General features: G+C 42.2%; 1 protein-coding gene across 1 annotated transcript; it reads right to left on the bottom strand.

Annotated features, from left to right (window-relative positions):
* Positions 1 to 18,580: 18,580 nt before the first annotated feature.
* On the bottom strand, positions 18,581 to 19,661 carry LOC112865065 (olfactory receptor 5AN6-like). The gene has a single exon (XM_025928102.2). The coding sequence runs from the start codon at positions 19,655 to 19,657 to the stop codon at positions 18,710 to 18,712; it is 948 nt and encodes a 315-aa protein (XP_025783887.2). The 5' UTR covers positions 19,658 to 19,661; the 3' UTR covers positions 18,581 to 18,709.
* Positions 19,662 to 23,240: the final 3,579 nt, after the last annotated feature.

Here is a 23,240-nt window from a genome sequence, read left to right as displayed (position 1 = left end):
GGAGCACCTATTGGAAGGTTGGCTGGGTGGTTGGCCTCAGGGGTAAAGAAGACGCCAGCTTTGGTTGGGTGGAGTTGATTTCCATTGGCCCTGCTTTCATCATATTCTTGGTCTCTGGTCTTATTCCAAAAAGATATACCCAGAAGCATTGAAAGCCAAGAGTGCCTTTTGGCTTCAAAATAGTGTAACTATTTCAAACAACAGCAATTACCTTTGTAAAGCACTAGATATTTTACAGAAACTTTCCAGTGTAAAAATGTCTTTTGGATGACTCCAAGGGTTGGAACCAGGACTAAATGAGTAACAAGAGAGGGAGAGATAGAGAGACAGAGATTATAGGAAAACAATAGGCCAGTCCAAAGGTGGAATGGATGGTCTAGAAAGAGGTAGATTTTCCAGCACTGAAAGTAAGGAGAAAATAGTATACTTGACAGTGGTGGTCTCACCTATATGTAGAATTAAAAATGAACAAACTCATAGAAACAGAGAATTGGGGATTGCCAGAGGTGGGAGGTGGGGGTAAGGGAAATGGGTGAAGGTGTTCAAAAGGTACTTACTTCCAGTTATATGATAAATACCTCTTAGGAATATAATGCATAGCATGGTGACTATAATATTATACTTTATATTTGAAATTTCCTGAGTAGATCTTAAAATTCTCATCACAAGAAAAAGATTGTAACGATATGAGGTGATTAATGTTAACTCAACCTACTGTGGTGATCATTTCACCATATATACAAATATCCAGTCATTATGTTAAACACCTTAAGCTAATGCAATGTCATATGTCAATTATATCTCAATAAATCTGATAAAAATCTGAAAATAGGCTATCAAAAAAAGAGAGAGCAAGAGAGAGTCAGAACTAGTTGACCTTATGGGCTCTGGAAAATTCTAAGATTCTAAGATTCTGTGAAGTAAAGAGAATGAGGAAAGAAGACAGGCATATACTATCACTTTGGGTCTGTGGATTGAGCTTTTTGCAAACTTTATTTCATAATATCCCCACAGTAGCTCTGAAAGGAAAGCATTCTTAAATGCATTTTCAGATAACAAAATGGAATTTTGGAGACATGCTTGCCAAAGGTCACAAGACATATTGAGGCAATGCTAGAATTTGTGCTCAGGTTTTCTAGAATCCAAAGTCCATCCTCGGTCCTTACATCCCACTTCATCCCAGAAGGACAAGAAAAATGGATGGCAATAAGAGGGTGGGAATCATCTGATAGACCTCATTTTTATCTATATGCAGGGAGTTTAAAAGTAAATAACCTTTAGTGGTTTGCCTACAGCATGATTTCCCTTGTGTACATTTTGTTTGTGATTTATCAAATATCCAACTTGAAGAGACTTGAATTCTATTTCTGTGTCCTTGGGAGGGACATGCAAGGAAGAGGAGGAAGTGGGCATTGTGCAAACCCACAGGACTTGTGGCTTCCTTCAAGGATTTGTGAGAAATGGTGGCCACACCCTGTTTATGTTGGCAGCTCTGCAGCTTGCATCTAGATGAGAAAAATCTGTAGTTTCCCTTCTCCACACCTAAGTCCCACCCATTTCTCTTCTACCAAGGCCATAGTCCCCCACTGTGAGGCTAAAAAATTTAGACCCCTTCTACAAATTCCCAGCACCTGACCTTATGCTTACTTTCTTGGGGTCTCTCTAAGGCTTGATACGGGGAAAAAGATCACCATTGCCATTGCAGTAGTTTGTATGCAATTAATCTCTTCTAGATGAAAGTAATAAAAATAAAAACAAAACACTCCTTATTGCAGATTGATAGGTATAAAGATGGGGTGCTGGAAGACTGATTTTTTTTAAAAAATTCTTGCCTTTCTCCTTCCCTCCCTCCTCTCCAAGGCAAAACTTCAGAAAGGACTCTCTTTGACATTTGCAGAATAAAATACTATCAATAGAATCAAGGCTTCCTTTTGTGACGTCTCCACCCCAGCCCCCTTTTGTCAGTGGTTCTAACCTGATTGTTCATCATCAGCCACTGCCCCTCTAACTGGTCTTTCTGCCTTGAGACTCTCTCCATTTTAGTTCTTCCTTCTTAACCTGGAGGCGGACTTCCCCAGAGCACACAGCTAATCATACTATTCCTTGCTCAAGAATATTCATTAGTTTGTTGTAGTTCATTAATAGCCTGAGGACATCCAAAGTTCTTGTCCTGATCCTCAGCCCTCACCACTCAGTGACACTTGGTGAATATGGTATGGAAATCAAAGAGGAGAAACAGGAACAAAAGGCCATTGGACATAACAAGCAGGAAGGAGGGTGTGATCAACACAGTTTCAATAGAAGCCCATCCATCTCAGATGGGGTACCTGGAGTGGGGACCAGGGAATCTGTGTAAAGCCAGGTGCTAAAGAAAGTGAGATACAAGTTTGGTAGTTAAAGAAGAGAAAGAAATGAAAAGTAGGTACAATGGCTAGCAATGTCAAGTGAAAGAATCCTCAAGATTGGGGAAACTAGAACAGATTTGGAGACTTGGCCTTTGAAGGAAAGGCCATGGAGAGGGATTCTCTATAGCAGTTGTTCTCAATTGTGGTGGCTCCCAGATCACGACCAGTTGTTGGAAAAGCCATAATGTAAGCCTGTGCCAATTGGAAGAGACGAAGGAAGGCTGCATGAGAACAAAAAGGTAAGCAGTAATGAGAAAGACAAGGAACCCAGAATCAGGAAATGAGGGGTTACATGGGAGAAGGCATACAGAAGGCTGAGTCATAGGAGGCTGGTCTTGTCTGCCTTTGTAAATAGTTGTTTTAGCTCATCAAAAATAGCATAGAAGTTTATTTTTCTGGATCCAGGACAAGTGGAGAAGGTGGTCTCTTGGAATCTATTTTCAGTCTCAGAATAGATCTATAAACCAGCAAGGTGGTATGATCTAGAAAATAGTTGCCCAACCACATATGTCAGGCAGATATGGCCCTCTACAGTGTCTACTGTATATTCTTTAAAGAGAGTCCGATATTTCAGTCCTGTTTGGAGTGATGGGATGGGTAGAGCTTCTTCTAGGAAGCCACATTGCTGTGTATCCCCTGCTGAGTAAGCCCACACCAGTCCCTTCCTAAAGAAGCCTTGCTAAGACCAGAAGCTTTGACAAATATGGAGCCTTTGGGGATCATGTATCCAATTAAGTTCTGTTCATTGCAACACTGAGTTGTCCCTTAAAATAGATCTGATAATGATCCAGAGCTGATGTGACTTGGGAAATGTACAACCACCCTGAACTTGCTTTATCTTCGTACTTCTAAGCATTATGTCATTGGGGCTCAATTTCAAACAGAAGAGGCAGCTGTGATTAGAGGCAGGCCATTAGGCTGATGAATGTTTACTGGAGAGGACTATCCAGCTGGATCCCAGATGCTGGGAAAGGCCTTGTTATGAGGCCATAAAAAGCCAGACGAATAGGGGACACTTAAGTCTATGTGAATATTTATGTTTTGGGAAGGCAAGAGAAGAGAGGGGAAGACAGCTATTGATTATCAAGTATCTGTTTATTTCACTGGAATTATTAATTAGTCTTGAAAATCTAAAATTAGTCTTGAAATTCTGTCAGATGTAACAGATAGAAAGGTAGAGGGAAAAACTGAATAGTTTCTCTCTGTGCACTGCCTCTATTATATCTGATTGGTCTCAAGACACCAGTCTTCTCAAGTTGATCAACGAATGGGTTTGGGCAATCAGCTACACAAGGCTAGGAATGGAAAGAAATGATATGTTCTTCACCCATTTATTGCCTCTCCCGAAGACCAAATATCAAGCTCAATAATGCAAGAAATATTTCTAGATCAACTTCACCTCATTGTGACTATTTCATCCTTCTGCATGTTTCTCAAGTCAACATTTATTAAGCCCTTTATATTTAAGGGCAAACATAAAGATGAACTAAATGGTTTCAAGGTCAATGCCTCTCCAAATTCTCTAGCTTCACACTGTCTTGACCTCTATACCTCCACCAACTTGAAATTCTATGCCACCCCAGTCACATGATTTGGCAGCCTTCTCCCAGACCTCACCATAATGGGAAACTGCTTAATTTCAAAATCTAAAATTCTAAAATTTCCCTTTACCAAAACTTCCTGTTTTTCTCCTGAGCAACTCTCAATCTATTCTTGGTGACTTGCCGCTCCTTAGACCCTCCAAAATTCATGAGTCCACCACTCTGGCTCTGAGTCATTCCTACCACCACCCTTCACCACTTTCTTCTCTTTCCAGTACTAGTCCCAGATTATGTTGCTGATGGGATCAGCTATTTACAGGTGATCTCTAACTCCACAAAGACATTTACTGCCCCATGAAATCCTTCCTGAGCCTCTTGCTGATTCCCTATCATATACCCCACAGCCATTCCAGGATAACCCTTCTTGATACCCTCACCTAGATAGGATTTCTCCCTAACCTAAACTCTCATGGCTTATACATGTTATTCCTTTGTGGCTTCCATCACTTTCTGACTCAGATAATAGTTATGCATCTAATTGTATAATTTCTCTGAGGATTTTCAGACTTTTAACTTCTTCATCTTTGTGTTCCAGTGCCTGTCATCAAATAGATGCTCCATGATGTTTCCTGAATTGATACAGGACAAACTTTCTACAAAGGAACTTTTTAAAAAAGATAACAGCTTCATTGGGATATCAATTGCAAAGTTTAGAGGGGGATAGCTTTACAAAGAAGCAAACTAAAACTTGCCATGGGGATATTAGGTTTCTATTGTCTCATAATGAATTAATGCAAATTTAGCAGCTTCGACAATAGACATACTATCTCAACTTCTTTTCTTTTTCTTTTTTTAAATTTTATTTAAATTCAAGTTAGTTAACATACAATGTAGCCTTGGCTACAGAAGTAGAACCCAGCGATTCATCTCTTACTTATGACACCCATTGCTCATCCCCAAAAGTGCCCTCCTTAATGCTCTCACCCATTTAACCCATCCCCCCCCATCCACCTCCCCTCCAGCAACACACAATTTGTTCTCTGTATTTAAAAGTCTCTCATGGTTTGTTTCCCTTTGTTTTTATCTTCTTTTTCCTTCGCTTCATACTATCTCAACTTTTGAAAAAAAAATTTTAATGTTTATTGACTTTTGAGAGAAAGAGAGAGAGATAGAGCACAAGCAGAGAGTGAGGGAGACACAGAATCAGAAGCAGGCTCCAGGCCCCAAGCTGTCATCACAGAGCCCAATGTGGGGCTCGAACCCACAGACGGTGAGATCATGACCTGAGCCAAAGTCAGACGCTTAACCCACTGAGCCACCCAGGTGACCCTATCTCAACTTCTTAGGTCAGAAGTTTGAACATAGTTCAGCTGGGTTCTCTGCTTACTATCTTCCTCCTGAACAGGGCAAGGGAAGGTATTGGGTTATTTAGCTCCACCTATCTCTTTCTGCATCTTATGAAGTAGGGAGGGAGGATATTTAGTGTCCCTTTTGCAGATGAAAAGTGATAGGTGGAAGTCACTTGGAAAGAACTTATAGCTTAGTTCAAGGAAGAATTTTCTTACAGTCAGAATTTTCTTATCTTTACTGAAACATTAAAGAGACTGAAAGACTGCTGAGTGCTTGGGATGAAGAGAAGTATCGAAGAGAAATATTCTTATCTCCTGGGCACAACACAGAGGTGGATGTATTCAGCCTCTCTTGGGCATGCATGCCAAGATATTTGAAGGGGTAATCCCAGCTAGAGTGGTAACTACTGGGAGGAAAAAAGAGTATCCTATCTGGCCCACTATGGCAGAGGTGCTAACATCCTGTCCCCTTGGGTGATGCTAATAAACACACTAGGTACCTCAGCAAGTGGAGCTGAGGCTCTGCCTCCTCATTTATTAGCCAAGCTGTCATGAAGACCAAATGTTTGTGGATATTAACTGTGAAGAGTTACACACACTAAAGTTAGTATCATCACTGTCACTAGTCAGACCTGCCTACTGCCCTGTGTTAACTTCTCAATCACTACAGACTCCTGCAATGGATCTCCCTCTACTGGTTAATGAAGGTCTAAGAAGATTTCACATTGTTAGACTGTGTTTGGTGTTGCATTGTAATAGACATATCATACACATGTAAGAAATATACTTCATATAATATAAAATTTATTCCAGTTTACTTGCCACTTCATAATCATTGGTTTGTTTGGTCGTCTTCATAGCCATGTAATATATTCCTGGCAATCTATATGTAACTCTAATTGGCACAAGCCATATTTTAATTGCACAAAGAGAAAAATGGCTATTTCAAGAAATCTATGGTGAATCTCTTTATTTCTACTTCTGACCCAAGGGGCTGCCCCCCCCCCTCCTCCATTCTTTAATTGGCTCAGTTCTGTCCCAAGAGCATGGAGCTGTCCAGTATGTCTTGTTGGTGAATGATATATCTGTACCACACCACAGCACAACAGGTGGGGGGATTGCTAGGATCCTGGCAGTAGTAATCAATCATGGTTCTACCAGAGCCTGAGGTCTGAGACTCTGCAGGGCCATGCAGGAATCTAGCATGGTTTTAAGTGTACTGTTTGCCTTAGTTTAAGTGTGCCCTCTTATGTTGAGAAGGAAAGCTGGTAAAAGCAGATAAAAAAAAAAGAGTCAGCTAGATGTCCATGGCTGGATACTCCCCTTGCATACTTTTGGCTTCTGTAATCTTGCTTGTCTCTTGCAGCCCACATAGCACAACCGATAAGTGCCCCCTATTTTTTCCTTGAGCCCCTGCAATCCCACCTACCTGTGCAGCCGATAGAAAGTTTCCAAGTACCCAGAAGCTGGCCAGGCATAAAAGTACGCCACATCAGGGCTCGGGGTTCAGCCTTTGGAGGTAACTCTGCTGGGCCAGCACCGGTGAGAAATAAACAGTCTTTTCTGATTCCCCAAGTGCGTGTCACTTGTCTCTTCCTGGGCACCGAGTATTTGCTGTAACAATGTTGATATAAGAAGGGCAGTTTCTTTTGTGTATGGTGACTTAGGAACAGACATGGGTTTGTATTTTACTTTTTTATTTTCTTAGGACCTTTAATTTCCATGGTTCATTTCCTTTTTCATTATTACCAAATCTCTACAGAATACCTGCCACAGAAATGGTGCCTTCCCAAGAATGTCACCTTTGGTCCTACACACTTTCCATTTTTGTTCTCTGTTGTTTTTTTAAAAACCTTTATTGGAGGGGCATTTTGGTGGTTTAGTAGGTTAAGCATCCAGCTTTGGCTCAGGTCATGATCTTGCAGTTCATGAATTCCAGCCCTGCATCAGGATCTGTGCTTACAGCTCAAAGCCTGGAGCCTACTTCAGATTTTGTGTCTCCCTTTCTCTCTGCCCCACCCCCATTCACTCTCGTGCTCACTCTCTGTCTCTCAAAAATAAATGAACATTAAAAATTTTTTTTAAATAAAAAGGTTTATTGGAAATTCTGAAGATTTCATTAAAATGGAATCATGTCATATGTGGTCCTTTGTGACTTGCTCCTTCACTTAGCATGATGTTTTCAAGGTTCATCCATATTGTAGCATGTATCAGTAGTCCATTCATTTTTATTGTTGGAGAAATGAATAAAGTACTGTGCCAAAGATGGCCAAAGGGACTAAAACAAGCTCTGGTCTTTAGCTTAGAGACCCCTCTCCTGAGTCCTTCTTGCTCTGTTTGCCGAGCGCATGAAAACCCACCACAGATATGGAAGCTGACAACTATAAATTACCCTTTCCACTTGCATTTGGCCCTCAGATCTTTGGAGAAACAGTCTCCTCTGAGCCCACCAATGTTAAATAAGTCTATCCACCAATATCTCTGAATGCTGCTTGGTTTTTCCACCAGCGTTCCAGCCTGGTTCCATAACATATTTGGTTACCTGACTGGGAAATCCAACTGCGCTGGCCCATTGTTGACACCGGTTTGGAAGAATGGCGAGGCAGTGACAGAGTGAGGAATCTCAAAGGAGAAGGCATGCCCTGCCTGAATTTCAGCAGCCTCCTATTCGTCGCCTCGGGTTAGCCCTGCTGCATCGTTCATGCTGGACTCAAAGAGACCTGGTAGGTGAAGACCTGGACCTGACATCAGAACTGGTAAGACTGGGGCCCCAAAGAAGTCAGGCCTACCCAAAAGGGTAAGAGGGACCTGATCACTCCCCAGAGACCTTAGTGGTCTCACAGGTAGAAAATTTTGCAGGAGGGAATGTAATAGCCTCTCGTGTGTGTGTGTATGTGAACGTGTGACTAGGGTAGTCTTGCCAGTCTAGTTCGAGTTTGTGGCTCCACGGATGGGCGCCCTGAAGGTTCCCCAAAGTCTATGGAGTCTGAGTGGGCTCTCCTGTCTCACGATGAAAGGCATATTGTCCAGGGCATCATCGGATTAGACTCCAATTGCAAGTCACAAAGCTGAGTCTGCTACGGCCAAGCTTCATCTAAAGTTTCCCTTGGGAATGTGACCAATGGAGTATCTGATTGGTCCTCTCATCTGAGGGGATACCCTCCCTTTGTCTGTCTCCATGACACCAAACACGAGAAAAGAATTAATAATGGGATCAAAACAGAGTAAGCCTACGATTTTAGAGGTCATGCTCAAATATGTAAAAAATGGATTTTCAGGTGATTACCGGATGAAAATGACACCCAGGAAGTTAAGGACCTTTTATGAACTAGAATGGCCCATATTCAATGTAGGATGGCCCCTGGAAGGGACATTAGATGCTCAAATAGTGCAGCGGGTTTGGCTGATATTCACTGGGAACCCAGGTCACCCTGGTCAATTTTGATACATTGATTCCTGGCTTGGAATTGCCCAAAATCCTCAGCCTTGGGTGCAATTCATCCATAGCAAGCAGAGTCAGGCAAAGATTTTAGCTACCTTATCTGGAGACTCACCCAGGGAGCCAAAGAAGCAACCCACCACTTCCCTAGTGTTTGCAGGAGACCCGAAGGAAGATCCCATCTTTCCACCACCTTATGACTCACTGGGCTCCCTCCCCCCTACCCCTGAGCTTGAAACTCCTCCCCATCTGTCTCTCCTTTGGCCCTGGACGTGCCGCCCATCTCTCTTCCACTCCCAGACCTGGAGAACCCTCCCCCATCAGGGCTAGAAGCCAGACTGCACCCCCGATCCAGACCTAATGCTCTCCAAATGCCTGTAAGGGAGATGAGAGAGCCCGAAAGGCAGAATAAGGACAGAACAGTCCAGCCCAGCCATTCCATGATGTATTATCAACCTTTCTTTACAACTGACCTCCTCAATTGGAAACACAACACTCCATCATACTCTGAAAAGCCACAAGCAATGGTCGACTTGATGGAGTCCCTCTTCCAGACCCATCGACCGACTTGGGAAGATTGTCAACAGTTACTCTGTACTCTGTTTAATACAGAAGAAAGAAGAAGAATGAGAGAAACATGACAGTATCTAGATCACGCACCTCCGGGGATCAATAACCCTGTTGTCTGGGCTCTAACTGCCACACCTGAAGAATGCCCAACATGGGATTTCACCACAGAAGAGGGACAAGCCCACATCTGACAATACCAGGAAGCCCTCCTTCAGGGAACCCGAGCTGGACTCAAAAAGCCCATGAACATGACCAAAATATCATCAGTCACACAGCAGCCTGGGGAGTCTCCCAGAGACTACTATGAAAGACTATGTGAAGCATAGCATGTATACATCCCGTTTGACCCCGAGGCACCAGAAAGTCAACAAATGGTAAATACCTCCTTTGTGGCACAGGCTGCCCCCAGATACCAGAAGAAAACTGCAGAAGTTGGAGGGCTTTGCTGGGATGAATGTCACTCAGCTGATAGAGGTCACCAACAAAGTTTTCATGAACAGAGAAGTCGCAGCCAAAAGAGAAGTGGAGAGAAGACTAAAAGAGAAGGCCACCCTTCTTGCAGCACTAAAAGAAACAGACGCTGCAAAGACAGGAAGACCCCATCCGCCAAAAGGGGGGAAGCCCAGAGCCCCCTTAGCAAAGGACCAATGTGCATACTGCAAAGAGAAGGGACACTGGAAGAATGAATGTCTGAATTGGAGGGGGCCCTCAAAACCCAGCTGATATCAGGAGGAACCTCGAGGTGAGAACCTCATTGGTCTGGCTGGGATAGAATCGGACAGAGGGGGACCAGGCTATTTCTCTCTTGGCCCCCATGAGCCCACGGTCGAAATGAAAGTAGGGGGCTGAACAATAACTTTCATGGTTGAGACTGGGGCTGAACACTTGGTTGTTACTTCCCCAGTAGCCCCTTTCAGCCAAAAGACGGCAACCACACTTGGGGCTACTGGGACATAGGCGATACAACAGCCCTTCTGTCAAGCTCGACAATGTGAACTTGGGGGTCACAAGGTCCAACATGAGTTCCTCTACTTACCTGACTGCCTGATTCCCCTCCTGGGCCAAGATCTGCTCTCCAAACTTGGGGCCCAAATAACTTTTGAACCCATTGGACACACTAGCTTCCAATTAAACCCAAGGCAAAAGGAAACCCTGGTCTTGGCAATTACCCTGCCAAGGGAAGAAGAATGGAGACTATTCTGCACCCAGGCCCAACCCTGTAGCCCCTCAGAATTCAGGCTTATGTTCCCCTCTGAATGGGCTGAAGATAACTTACCTGGACTAGCTTGGAGTTAGGCCCCCATCATTGTTGACTTGCTCCCTGGAACCCAACCTCAGAGACAAAGACAGTACCCCCTTCCACTCAAGGCTAGAATGGGTATACAAGAGCACCTGACCAAACTCAGAGAAGCAGGTATTCTAATCAAGTACCAATCGGCTTGGAATACCCCGCTCTTGCCAGTCAAGAAGCCAGGAGGAGGATACCGACCAGTACAGTATTTGAAGGTCATTAACAAAGTGACTATTTCCTTACACCCGGTGGTTCCAAACCTGTATACCCTTCTCAGACAAATTCCAGGGTCAGTCAGATGGTTTACATGCCTCAACCTAAAGGATGCTTTCTTCTGCCTCCACCTGGCTCCTCAAAGTCAACATCTTTTGCCTTTGAATGGACTAAGCCCATTACAGGGTGCCAGATGCAGATGACCTGGACACGACGTCCCCAAGGTTTCAAGAACTCACCCACTCTTTTTGGGGAAGCACTAGCTGCAGACCTCACCGACTTTCCGAGGGAAACCACAGGGTGTGTCCTTCTCCAATATGTAGATGACTCCTCCTTTCCAGCGACACCCAAGAAGACTGTATGAAAGGTACCAATGCCCTCCTGCAGCTCCTGACCTACTCGGGGTACCAATCCTCTTGGAAAAAGGCACAGATTTGTCAGCAGCAGGTCCGATACTTAGGCTTCCTCCTCACAAAAGGAAAAAGAGAACTAGGACTGGAAAGGAAGAAGGTTATCACCACACTACCACATCCCCAAACAAAATGAGGCTTACATGAATTTTTAGGGGCCACAGGGTTCTGTCGCATTTGGATTCCCAGATTCTCAGCCATAGCAAGGCCCCTCTATGACCTGTTGGGAGGGCCAGACCGGGAGCCCCTCACATGGACTGAGGAGGCAAGGGCCACTTTCACAGAAATGAAGTTGGTTCTGGGATGAGCCCCAGCCCTGGGTTTGCCTGATATAGAAAGGCCCTTTAACCTCTTCATACATGAAAAAGAAAATAGCCCTTGGAGTGCTCACTCAGAGCATGGGGCCTTGGCAACAGCCAGTAGCCTACCTGTCAAAAAAACTTGATCCTGTGGCTGCAGGATGGCCACCATGCCTCAGAGCACTGGCAGCCACAGTCCTGCTCATCAAGGAGGCAGACAAACTCACAATGGTACAAACACTTAATGTTAAGGTCCCACACGTGGTCACATCCCTCATGAGCACCCAATGATATCATTTCCTCTCCAATTCTCGGCTGACACACTACCAAGACCTTCTCTATGAAAACCCAAGGGTCACTCTTGAAACAGTAAGAACACTAAACCTGGCCACCTTCCTTCCCACGGGGAAGGGAGAGCCCAACCATGACTATTCCAGAGTAGTGGATGAAGTCTATGCCAGCCGCCTGGACCTCCAAGACCAGGCTATAACAAGCGCAGAGATCATCTGTTCAGCGACAGGAGCAGCTATTTACAAGAGGGCAGCTGAAGAGCAGGATATGCGGTAACCACAACTACCAAAGTTCTGGAAGCTAAGGCCTTGCCAAAAAGATGGTTGGCACTACGAGCTGAACTGTATGCCTTAACCCGAGCCCTCATCCTTAGCAAAGGTATACAAGTTAACATCTATACTGATTCTCGGTATGTCTTCACTACTGTGCATGTACACGGGGCCATCTATAAAGCAAGAGGCCTCCTTACTGCTGCAGGGAAAACTATCCAAAACAAGGAAGAAATACTAAAGCTTCTTGAGGCCATATGGCTGCCAGACAAGGTGGCTATCCTACACTGTAAGGGACATCAGAAAGATGACCCCATAACTCAAGGAAATCGTCTGGCCGAAGAAACAGCCAGAGCAGCCACCTGTGGTGACCCAGGCGAAGCTCCTGCCTACACTATGACTCTTGCGCCCCAGAAGGAAGTCTCCCCACCCCTGTACACAAACGAGGAAAGAAGTTGGGCCTCAACAGAAGGGGGTACACTAAACAAAGAAGGATGGTGGGTCATGCCAAATGGGCACATCTTTGTCCCGTCATCTGTGGGAAAACACCTAGTGAAGGAATATCGCCAACTCACTCACCTAGGGAAAACTGCGCTAGAGGCCCTCTGCAAAAAGAACTACTATATCAGCCAGCAGCCGGCATTATGCCAAGTTGTTGGTGAACAATGAGTAATGTGTGCCAAAAACAATGCTCAGTCTGTCCCACGGCCCCCACTTGGCACACAAAGGATAGGGACCACCCCTTTAGAAGACTTAGAGGTGGACTTTACCAACATACAACCAAATAAAGGGTTAAAGTACCTTCTTGTAGTAATCTGCACATATTTGGGATAGGTCGAAGCATTCCTGACCAGAACGGAACGAAGTCGCGAGGTGGCCAAAGCTCTTCTATGGGAGATTGTGCCTCTGTTTGGTCTACCCGTAACCACACACAGTGATAATGGACCTGCATTTGTGGCAGACATTACAGAAACCCTGACAAAGTCCCTCAACATTCCCTGGAAACTGCACACTGCTTACTGACCCCCGAGCTCCGGGAAAGTAGAGCAGATGAATCGCACCCTCAAGGAAACCCTGGCTAAGTTCCACCACGAGACTAATCTTCCATGGCCAGATTTACTACCACTGTCCCTCTTGCGTTTCCGATGCATGCCTGGGGCACTAGAACTCTCCCCTTTCTAGTTATTATGTGGGTGATCCCTCCCCCCACCCCATGTTTAGGAAAACTCCCAGGAGACCTACACCAGATTAGAGACAAGGAAATAAGAGAACAGCTCCAGACCTTGGGGGCAGTCCTAAGCAAGTTACAGAGATACATCATAGTGAGGGCCCCAATTACCTTAGGGATGCCTATTCACCCCTTCCTGCCAGGAGACTCTGTGTGGGTCAAAGATTGGAAGAGGGAACCTCTTAAACCACAGTGAACTGGGCTTCATACTGTTATTCTAACAATTCCTACAGCCCTTAAAGTTTCCGGTATCACCCCATGGGTCCATCATTCCAGAGTTAAGAAGGCCAACTCAGAAGAACCCACAACCTGGCGAAGTGATCCAGATCCAGCCAACCCACTTAAACTGACCCTCAAAAGGGACACAGGCCCCTGAGACCCCCAGCCCTGCTCCAGCCACACCCCAGAAGCTGGCTGGCCTGCGCATGACAGATGCTTAAGGAATTAATGCGTGAACCAAGCCCAGGGGTTTGGATGCAATTCTGCCAGCCCTTGCCCCTTACTGATGTCATAGCCCTGGTCTTACTTCTTACTGTTAGGCTGATAGAGACTGCACCAACGAGCTGGACATGGGACAAAAGATGCATGCTGGGTCTCACATGCCTTTTCTGGATGAGAGGATTATTAAGTATTGCCTGCATATTATGATAACCTCTCTCACCCTCACAACTGCTGCTTACCTGCTTTTCTCCCAGGATTGTTATATTACAAAAAGGGGGTCAAGGGCATTCAGCACCTTCACCTCCCTCCACAAAGATTGCTACAAGGGAAAAACACCCACTGTCTGTCAGTCACCTGGTGCCCCAAGGACTAAGTATTGGACCATAGAGATAACCCAAAATGTCAGGAACCCATGTCACAACAAGGCCTCCAGAAAAGGAAGTGAGCTTGCTACACTTACCTTCCTCAATGGGGGATCTTGGACGGGGAAGGAATGCAAGATAGCACTCTTCAAAAAGTTATAAAGGATACCCAGGATAGGGTAATATAAGCCATAAAGGCAACCACTCCCCTGGCAGCCTACCAGGGTTTGAAACTTTCAGCTCTTAATCAGATGCTTACCAATTCCCCACTCCAGCATTGGGCCAAAACTACTCTACAAGTCTTCCATAAAACAGATAATCACACCCAAACCTGCTGGATGTGCTTGCCCTTCAGTTGGAGGGCTTACTTAGCCACTCCCATCCTCCCTTTGACCTGAGAAGCTCCTGAAAATCTCAAAACCAACACTTCTGTCTTAATTGGACCCTTGGCCACTGGGGTCTGTCTCACAAATGCCAACAATCTAATCTGTACAGTCCCTGAAGGTATGAACGGTACCTCTCTATGCGGAAGAAATAGAACCTTAAAGAGGAATGCAACCCTGTGTTCAACCCCTGGGGTGCTCTATCTGTGTTCTAATTCAGACTACCGATGCTTAGAGGCCAACTGGACTCAGATATGTTATTCCATTTTCCTAACCCCAGAGATATCTGTATACACTGAAGATCAGTTCCTAACAGCCTTTAGCCCCAAATCCCAGGCTAAACAGGCAATCCTGCTGCCTGTTCTGATAGGAGCAGGAATTGTGACAGGAATAGGAACCGGATTAGGGGGCATAGGTTCATCTGTAGGACTAAACAATAGACTATCTCAAGAGCTACATGAAGACATGGAACGAGTGGCAGATTCTCTGGTAACCTTACAAAGCCAAATAAACTATCTGGCGGCAGTGACCCTCCAAAATAGGCAAGCCCTCGACCTCCTCACTTCAGAAAAAGGAGGGACTTGCATCTTTCTGGGGAGAGAAATGTTGCTGTTTTGTAAACCAGTCAGGAATAGTTACAACTAAGGTTAAGGAACTCAAGGAAAGAATTCAATGTAGACAACAGGAAAGTATCAGTCAATGGAATGGATGGGATCTCATGGATTGGGCATCCTGGCTTCCTGCCCTGATGGGGCCCCTCCTCTCCATAATTTTACTTGTATCCATCGGCCCCTGAATGCCATGGTATGTTTTATTGAAAACACTGTTGCTCGTCAAACTACTTCATGTATCTTACCCTTCTGAGAGTACCAACCTGTAAAACTAAAAGGTGATGCCTACTAAAAGTTTTTTTTTAAAGGAATCAAAGTGGGGAATGTTGGAGAAATGAATAAAATACACCCAAGATGGCCAATGGGACTAAAACAAGCTCTGATCTCTAGCTTAGAGACCCCTCTTCTGGGTTCTTCTTGCTCCGTTTGCCGCGCACACGAAAACCCGCCACAGATATGGAAGCTGACAACTATAAATTACCCTTCCCACTTGCATTCAGCGCTCAGATCTTTGGAGAAATGGTCTCCTTTGAGCCCACTGATGTTAAATAAATCTCCGATCCACTAAGATCTCTGAGTGCCGCTTGGTTTTTCCGCCAGAATTCCAGCCTGGTTCCATAACGTTATGGCTATTATTCCACCACATGGATCTACCAAACCTCTTCCCTTTGCTTTTTTTTTGGAGATTATAATTGATATGTAACATCGTATTAATTTCAGATGTATAATACCATGGTTTGATGTTCATATATTATTGTGAAATGATCACCATAATTAAGTCTAGTTCACATCCATCTTAATTTTTTTCTTGAGATGAGAATTTTTAAGATCTACTCTGTTAGCAACTTTCAAATATACAATACAGTATCATTAACTAGAGTCGCCATGCTGTCTGTTACACCTCCACGATTTATTTGATAAATGGAAGTTCATTTTGGTAAGCTTCACCCATTTTGCCCATATTACACCCTACTCCCTCTGGAAACCAGCAATCTGTTCTCTGTATCTATGAGATTGGGTTTTGTTTGTTTGTTTTAGATTTGACATACAAGTGAGATCATATGTTTGTCTTTCTCTGACTTACTTCACTTAGCATAATGCCTTCAAGGTCCATCCATGTTGTGGCAAATGGTAAGTCCTCCTCCATTTGATTCTCTTGTTTTCAGTGCTCTGAGTGGCCAGGTTTGAGACCTGTTCTCAGTATAGCTCCCTTTGAGGAGTGAGTATCTTCTTTCTGGGGGAGATTTAACCTGTTTCACCATGGCTGTTCTTAATTGTCTTATCCTCTTTACTGATAATTCCAATGTCTGAAGATTTTTAGGTCTGCTTATGTGGACAATTTTCCCCCTGCTGGTTCTCAGTTATGGGGTCTTGACTCTGTATATAGGGTTGTGCTTTTATTTGCTATAACTGTTTTTTGGTGTTTTTGAGCATAATCTGTGGAAATTCTCACTAATTAACACTGAGGGGAGACTCCTCTGGGCTTTATGTACAGGTTTCTGTCTGAATCACCTGGAGCACGCCCTGAGTTTGGTCTTGTAGCCTCACCACCCACACAGTCTATGTAGCAGAAGCTCAGGGTCTCCAGTGTTCAGTAAGACTCTCCAAGAAGAAAGCCATTTTTGGCACTTTTTTATTTCCCTGGGTTCCTGGTTTCATTTCATTTGGGGGCTTAGCTTGTTCTTCCTCCTTTTCATTAAGCTAAGAGGAAATTCACTTAAAATGTTATTTTATTTCAAATCCAACATTTTAGTTGTTTTGATAGGGAAAAACCTGTTATATGATGGCCGACAGGACTGATAAGGGAATTTCAGTCCCTGCCTGAAGACTTCCCTTCCGGGTTCTTCCCACCCTGCTTGCCTCAGGCACCAAATTACTAATAATGAGGAATGCGTAAGTAACAGACTATAAGTTGTCCCCTCCGTTGATGTTCTGGACTCAGACCTCTGGAGAATGATCTCTGAACCCATCAGTATAAAATAAATGTCCTGACTTCCACTTGGTTCTTCTGCCGGGTGATCCAGACCAGTTTCTGTAACAGTTTCACTTAGGAGAATCATTTGGGTATAATTCACCACATTGCCAGATGAATAAATCCTCAGTAAACTTCATTTTGCTGGTCTTCAAAAGACATTTTAAGTTTTCCTTATTCCTGAACATATCAGTCCATCTATTTTATATTTGTATTGAGACAGTGGCCATTCCTGACATCTTTTATTGGTGTGATGTGGCCATGTCTTCTTGGCTTTCACCCACAAAGTCTTGTTCCTTTGGACTTTGAGATTTGTGTTACCCAATTTTCTTTAAACAGTTATTTAGGAAAATTATTTGAGCCTGGGTTTAAGATTCTCTCTTAAGAATCTTAAATGAGGATTTGCATTTGTTTCTGATTGAGGGTACTACCAACCTGGGATTACTTTAAAATAAATTCTCAGCTAAAGATTTCTTGAACCGCCCAGGTAGGGGGAATTCAGACCACAAACCTCTATTACAGCAGGTGGTTACAAATTCTTAGTTTACTTTTCCCCATACCGAGCATGAAAGCTGAGAGAGTCAAGATTTCCTTTCTGTGAGACACGGTTTTTTTTCTCTTAATTTCCTCTCATACTGAAGTACAGTGATTGGACCCTCATGTGTATATCTGGGTCTCCTATCTAACTCCCAGGCAACCCCAGGCTTGGTCTCTCTTTCCCCAAGCCTCACATGCCTGTCAAAATACAGATCCTGTCAGAGTTCAGCAGATTCCCCCAGCATGAAAGCCACCTTCTGAGCTGTCTTTACTCTCATGATTCCTGATTTTACTTTATATTTGGTTCTGAAGGTTTCATCTTTTCTTGCCTGCTCAGAAATATATTTTTAAAAACAGTTTCTTTAAAAAAAATGGTCTTGTTACAGCTTTGCAGTGATGGGTACATTTATGCTATCCAGTCTGCCATAATAATAATAACTTGGACTCCATTTTAGAGTCCAAATGACCATTTCTTTCCTTTGTAGTTTAGCTTTCCCAGATCAGGGCAGTACCATGTAAATCTCCTGTTCATTCACTTGCAAACTACTGATGCTGAGTTCTAGAAATAAAAACCCAGAAAACAAACTCTAGACCAAACTCTCTATAGCAGATCTCCCTGCAGGGAATTAGGTCACAGTCTAAACTAATGTTTCTTTCCATAGCTCCACCTTATTTAACTGGAATTTTCTCAGACACCTAGAGGGTTTGGAGTCTGGGATGAAGTGGTCATGATGCTGATTGTGATGTTGTGTATGAGAAAGACCACCAGTCTTGTGTTTAGCCCTAATCACTCCAGCCTGCAGGCAGAAGTTCTGAAAGAATATGTAAGGGCTAAACACCAAGGAACTGAAGGCTTATATTAATATAACAGTTCATATAGTTAACTTGTGATGTTATTATCGCTATACAAGAGAAGAGCCAACTGTCAAGATGCAAAGAAGCCACAGGATTTGCATCCCAGTGAACCAGTCCTGGATTTAGATGGGTTGACTCACTTGCAATCCTGCCAGAGCATCAGTAGGATTGAATAAAGTTAAATGCATTTCTCTGCATAGTCTAGAAACTTCCAGTCACCAGGACCACTAGCCTGCCAGACCTTTAACTATGACAATGGGAAAAAGCTCTCTTCTTACACCTCTTAAAGGCGTCTTTGATTTCCTTGTTCCTCAGACTGTAAATCAAAGGATTCAACATGGGGATCACCACTGTATAGAAGACTGATGCCATCTTGTCATGGTTCAGAGCATTATCAGTGCTGGGGTGCATATAGACAAAGAGTCCTGATCCAAAAAAACAGATCACTGCTGTCAGGTGAGAAGTACAGGTATTGAAGGCCTTGGACCTGCCTTCAGCAGAGCTTGTCTTCAGGATGGTAGCAATGATATAACCATAAGATATCATGATGACTGAGACAGATATTACACCAAAAATCACTGCTATCACAAACTTCATGACTTTTAGGAAAGAGGTTTCAGAGCAGGATAGGACTAATAATTGAGGCAGGTCACAGAAGAAGTGGTTGATAACATTGGGCCCACAAAAATTGAGCTGAAGTAAAGCACACAATTGGATCAATGAACCAAAGACAGCAGTTATACAGGCTCCAACCATCATCTGTACACAGAGGGTGGGTGACATGATGGCGGTGTAGAGTAGAGGATTACAAATGGCAGCATATCGGTCATAAGCCATGGCGGCCAGGAGACAGCACTCAGTCAGAGCCAGGCTAGAGAAGAAGAAGTACTGCATGGTGCATCCCAGAAAGGAGATGGATTTAGGCTTCTGGAAGAAGTCTGAGAGCATTTTCGGGGTTGTGGAGGTAACATAGCAGAAATCCAAGAAAGATAAGTTACTGAGGAAGAAGTACATGGGTGTATGTAGGTGAGAGTCCATCCTAATCAGGATGATGAGGCCCAGGTTCCAAGCCACTGTCAAGAGGTAAGAACCCAAGAATACTACAAAGAGAGCGATCTTGATCTTGGGATAATCTGAGAATCCCAAAAGGATGAATCTGATGACTATTGTACTGTTCCTTCCTCCAGCCATTGTCCTGAAGTTTCTTCAATCTGCAGAAGGATCCTTGGGTTAATGATAGACTATCTTAATATTATGCAACATACTTGTTTTAAATATGTTTTCATGATTTAAACAAAAAGTTATCCATAGTAAACATTTTCTAACATAAAAAATTATTTTAAAAACCATTGGAGATTCCATTTCCCAACTACTTTTGATAGTTTGCAATACATTCTTGCAAATATTTTAACACACAGAGACACAGACACACACAGACACACACACACACACACACACACACACACACACAAATTGTTGCCAAATTGTTATCTAAAATTGGTACCAATTTACACAAGTATCAAGATTTTATAACAATATCCCTGGTCATTCTATTGTCAACATTACCCATCATGTTTTTTTTTCACTTTAGTCGTCAATAATCTTAGATGAAAAAATTATTTCATTGTGTTTAATTTTGCATAAACTTTACTGATTTGCTCATATACATTTTTTGCTTATTTGTCTAGTTCGTTGTTCATTATTGATTTGTAGGAACTCTTTATATACCAAGGATAATAACACTTTTGCCCTCATTTTTGTTGTTAATTATTTTCCAAGTTTATTATTATGAACATTGTTTATGTTGTATTTTGCTATACATATTTCTTTTATTTCTAGGTAGTCAATTTTCTGTGATATACAGGGTTCCTGCCTTTGGTCTTCTACTGAAAAAGATTTCTTTGCACAATCCAAAAATTTTTTCTTATATTTTCTTTTTGTTCTTTTGTATTTATATCTACATTTAAATTTTCTAGATGATTTTAGTGCATATGTGAGGTACAAATCTGAGATTATTTTAGTTTTTCTTCCCAAACTGATTGCCACTTGTCTCAACATAATGAAATGATTTCTCCACAGATTAAAGTTGCGTCCATGATGACATTTTTTTAATAGATTCCCTATTCTGCTCAATTTTTTAAAGTTTATTTATTTATTTTGAGAGGGGGGAGGGGCAGAGAGAGAGGAAGAGAGAATCCCTAGCAGGCTTCATGCTGTCAGTGCAGAGCCTAACTTGGGGCTCCAACTCATGAACCGTGAGATCATGACCCGAGCCAAAATCAGCAGTCAGACACTTAACCAACTGAGCCAGCCATCCAGGTGCCCACTGCTCAATTTTTAACCTGTCAGTCTGTGTGCCATCTGTCCAGTCCTGTACACTTTCTAATTACCTATAATCATATTTTATTAATAAGTTATATAATTGTAGAGTAAATAATAATTATATGATACATTGATAACGAGTAAGAAAAAGTTCTCTCATTTTTTTCACTCTGAGATTGTTTTGATGGTTCTCATATTTATGCCTTCAGAAGATCTTTATAATGAATTCATCATATAAATAAAATAGTATTTTTATTGCATTTCATTATTACATTAATTTGGAGAAAAAAAAAGTTGTCTATTTGCTAAGGTGTTGAATTAAGTTATATAAGAGATAACACTAAACATTCTTATAAATAGTATAATGTTAAGATGATCAAACTTGACAGAAGCACCTGGATCTAGTAACAGACATGTTGGATTCCAAGCTCTGTCCCTATATTACTATACCTTCTCTGTGTTGTCAGTTTCTTTATCTGTACAATTAGATCATTATTGACATTCTCTTTGTATCACAGGGACTCTATAATGCTTGAGGAAGCAGTAATAATGGCAGAAAAACACAAAGAAAAGCGATCCATTATTCTAGAACATTATTAATCTGATTTTAAATACCCAAAGAAGAGGAATATTTAACTACCTGGAAGGGAAAACTGTCCTGACTACATATTATCTATCAGTGTCCCTGATGACGCCACAAGATCCAGACTATGTTGCCACAAACCTATGATCTGAATCATAGGTTTATATGCTTAGAACACCTTCAATAGAAAGATTCCATCAGCTAAATTCATAATGAATTTATATTTCAAGAAACTTAGAAAAGGTTTCTTTGGAAACACTAGTTGTTGTGGTATTTCTTTTTCTTTTTTTTTAAAAAAAGGATTTATTTATTTATTTATTTATTTATTTATTTATTTAGAGTGAGAGTAAGAGCAATCATGAGTGGGGGAAGGGCAGGGTGGGGATAGAGGATCTGAAGTGGGCTCTGTGCAGACAGCAGAGAGCTCAGTGTGGGACTGAACTCATGAACCATGAGATCATGACCTGAGCTGAAGGCAGATGCTTAACTGACTGAGCCACCCAAGCACCCCTGTTGTGGTATTTCTATGGTATATTTTGTCATGTCTGTTTTGAAGGTACAGTGACCTAGCAATCCTGAAACTGTAAAGTTATTTTAGAAATTATAGGAAATGCTTTTGGTGAAGTTGATTTAAGTTTACCCTTTTATATCACTGACATATTTTAAATAAAAAGTGTTTTTAATGACAGGATAGAAGCAGTAAAATATACATTACAATACACTTTTTCTAATTTACTGATGAGAGAAAATGAAATAAAGTATTTAGATAAAGATGATGATTAAAACACCCAGTAGGAGAGAAAGGGTATATAACTGGAAAATAGAATATTTCATATTGATTCCTAAAGTTAGTTTTAGTTCTTTTCCTTTTATTGTTGGTTTTCACTTCCCATTGTTCGTTCAAGACCAACATACAACAATCAAAATCATTGGCTGTGATTAGAAAAAAAGAGCCCAAAATAGTAGTCTCAGTACTGCTGCTCCCTTACTTTCCTTCAAGCATATGAAATGCTTAAGGTGGCCAAGCAGCCCTGGTGATCTTATCATCTCTGATTTCAAAGGGATGGCCTCAAGAACAGTAAACATACTGAATTCTTCTAGAATATTTTACTATGGAAATTAACTGCAAACACATTTTAAGAAACCCATGAAAAAATAAAACTTAGGTAAAAATAGAGTTAGAAGTTTGAAAATAAAGGCAGGTGAGCGGTTGTTCATAAACTTCTGGAGAACCAACAAACAGCAGTAATAAATTATTCATATGTTTACAACCCAAGGGAACAGTACAATGTACCAAGAGCTGTTTAACACTCAGTTAAGAAACACAATCATTTTGAGGTACCTGGGTGGCTCAGTCAGCTAAGTGTCCAACTCTCCCTCTCTGTCTCAGCGCAGGTCTTGATCTCAGGGTCATGGTTTGAGTTCAAGCCTTGTGTTGGGCTCCATGCTGGGTGTGAAGCCTTACTTAAAAAAAATAAAAGAAAAGAAATAAAAGAAACAGTCATTTTTCTGTTCTTGCTTTCTATCTTTCTCCTTTAATACAATATTATATTTCCCAAATAAAATTTTATATCCCATGGGCTAAATGTTTTACATTTATTTCTCTTTAATAATAAAGCTCAAATTAAATCACTATTCATGAGCCACAGAGAATGTTTCTCTGCAGCTCAGAAAATAATTTGATGTTCGTTGAATATCTAACATCTGTAAGGCACCAAGACTATCATTTGGAAAGGAGCAAAAGAAGGATTAAATAAGCATTTCATATGGCTCCTGGGATAATTCATTACAGCTCTTTTTACATTTTCAGAAAGGAAGGCAAAGAAAATTGGTGATTTAGTAGGAAGAGAGAAATACACAATGTATAAA

The sequence above is a fragment of the Puma concolor genome, chromosome D1, assembly GCF_028749965.1.
Source record: "Puma concolor isolate L17-30 chromosome D1, mPumCon1.1.hap2, whole genome shotgun sequence".
Classification (NCBI taxonomy): domain Eukaryota; kingdom Metazoa; phylum Chordata; class Mammalia; order Carnivora; family Felidae; genus Puma; species Puma concolor.
This window is presented reverse-complemented; position numbering and strand designations above follow the sequence as displayed.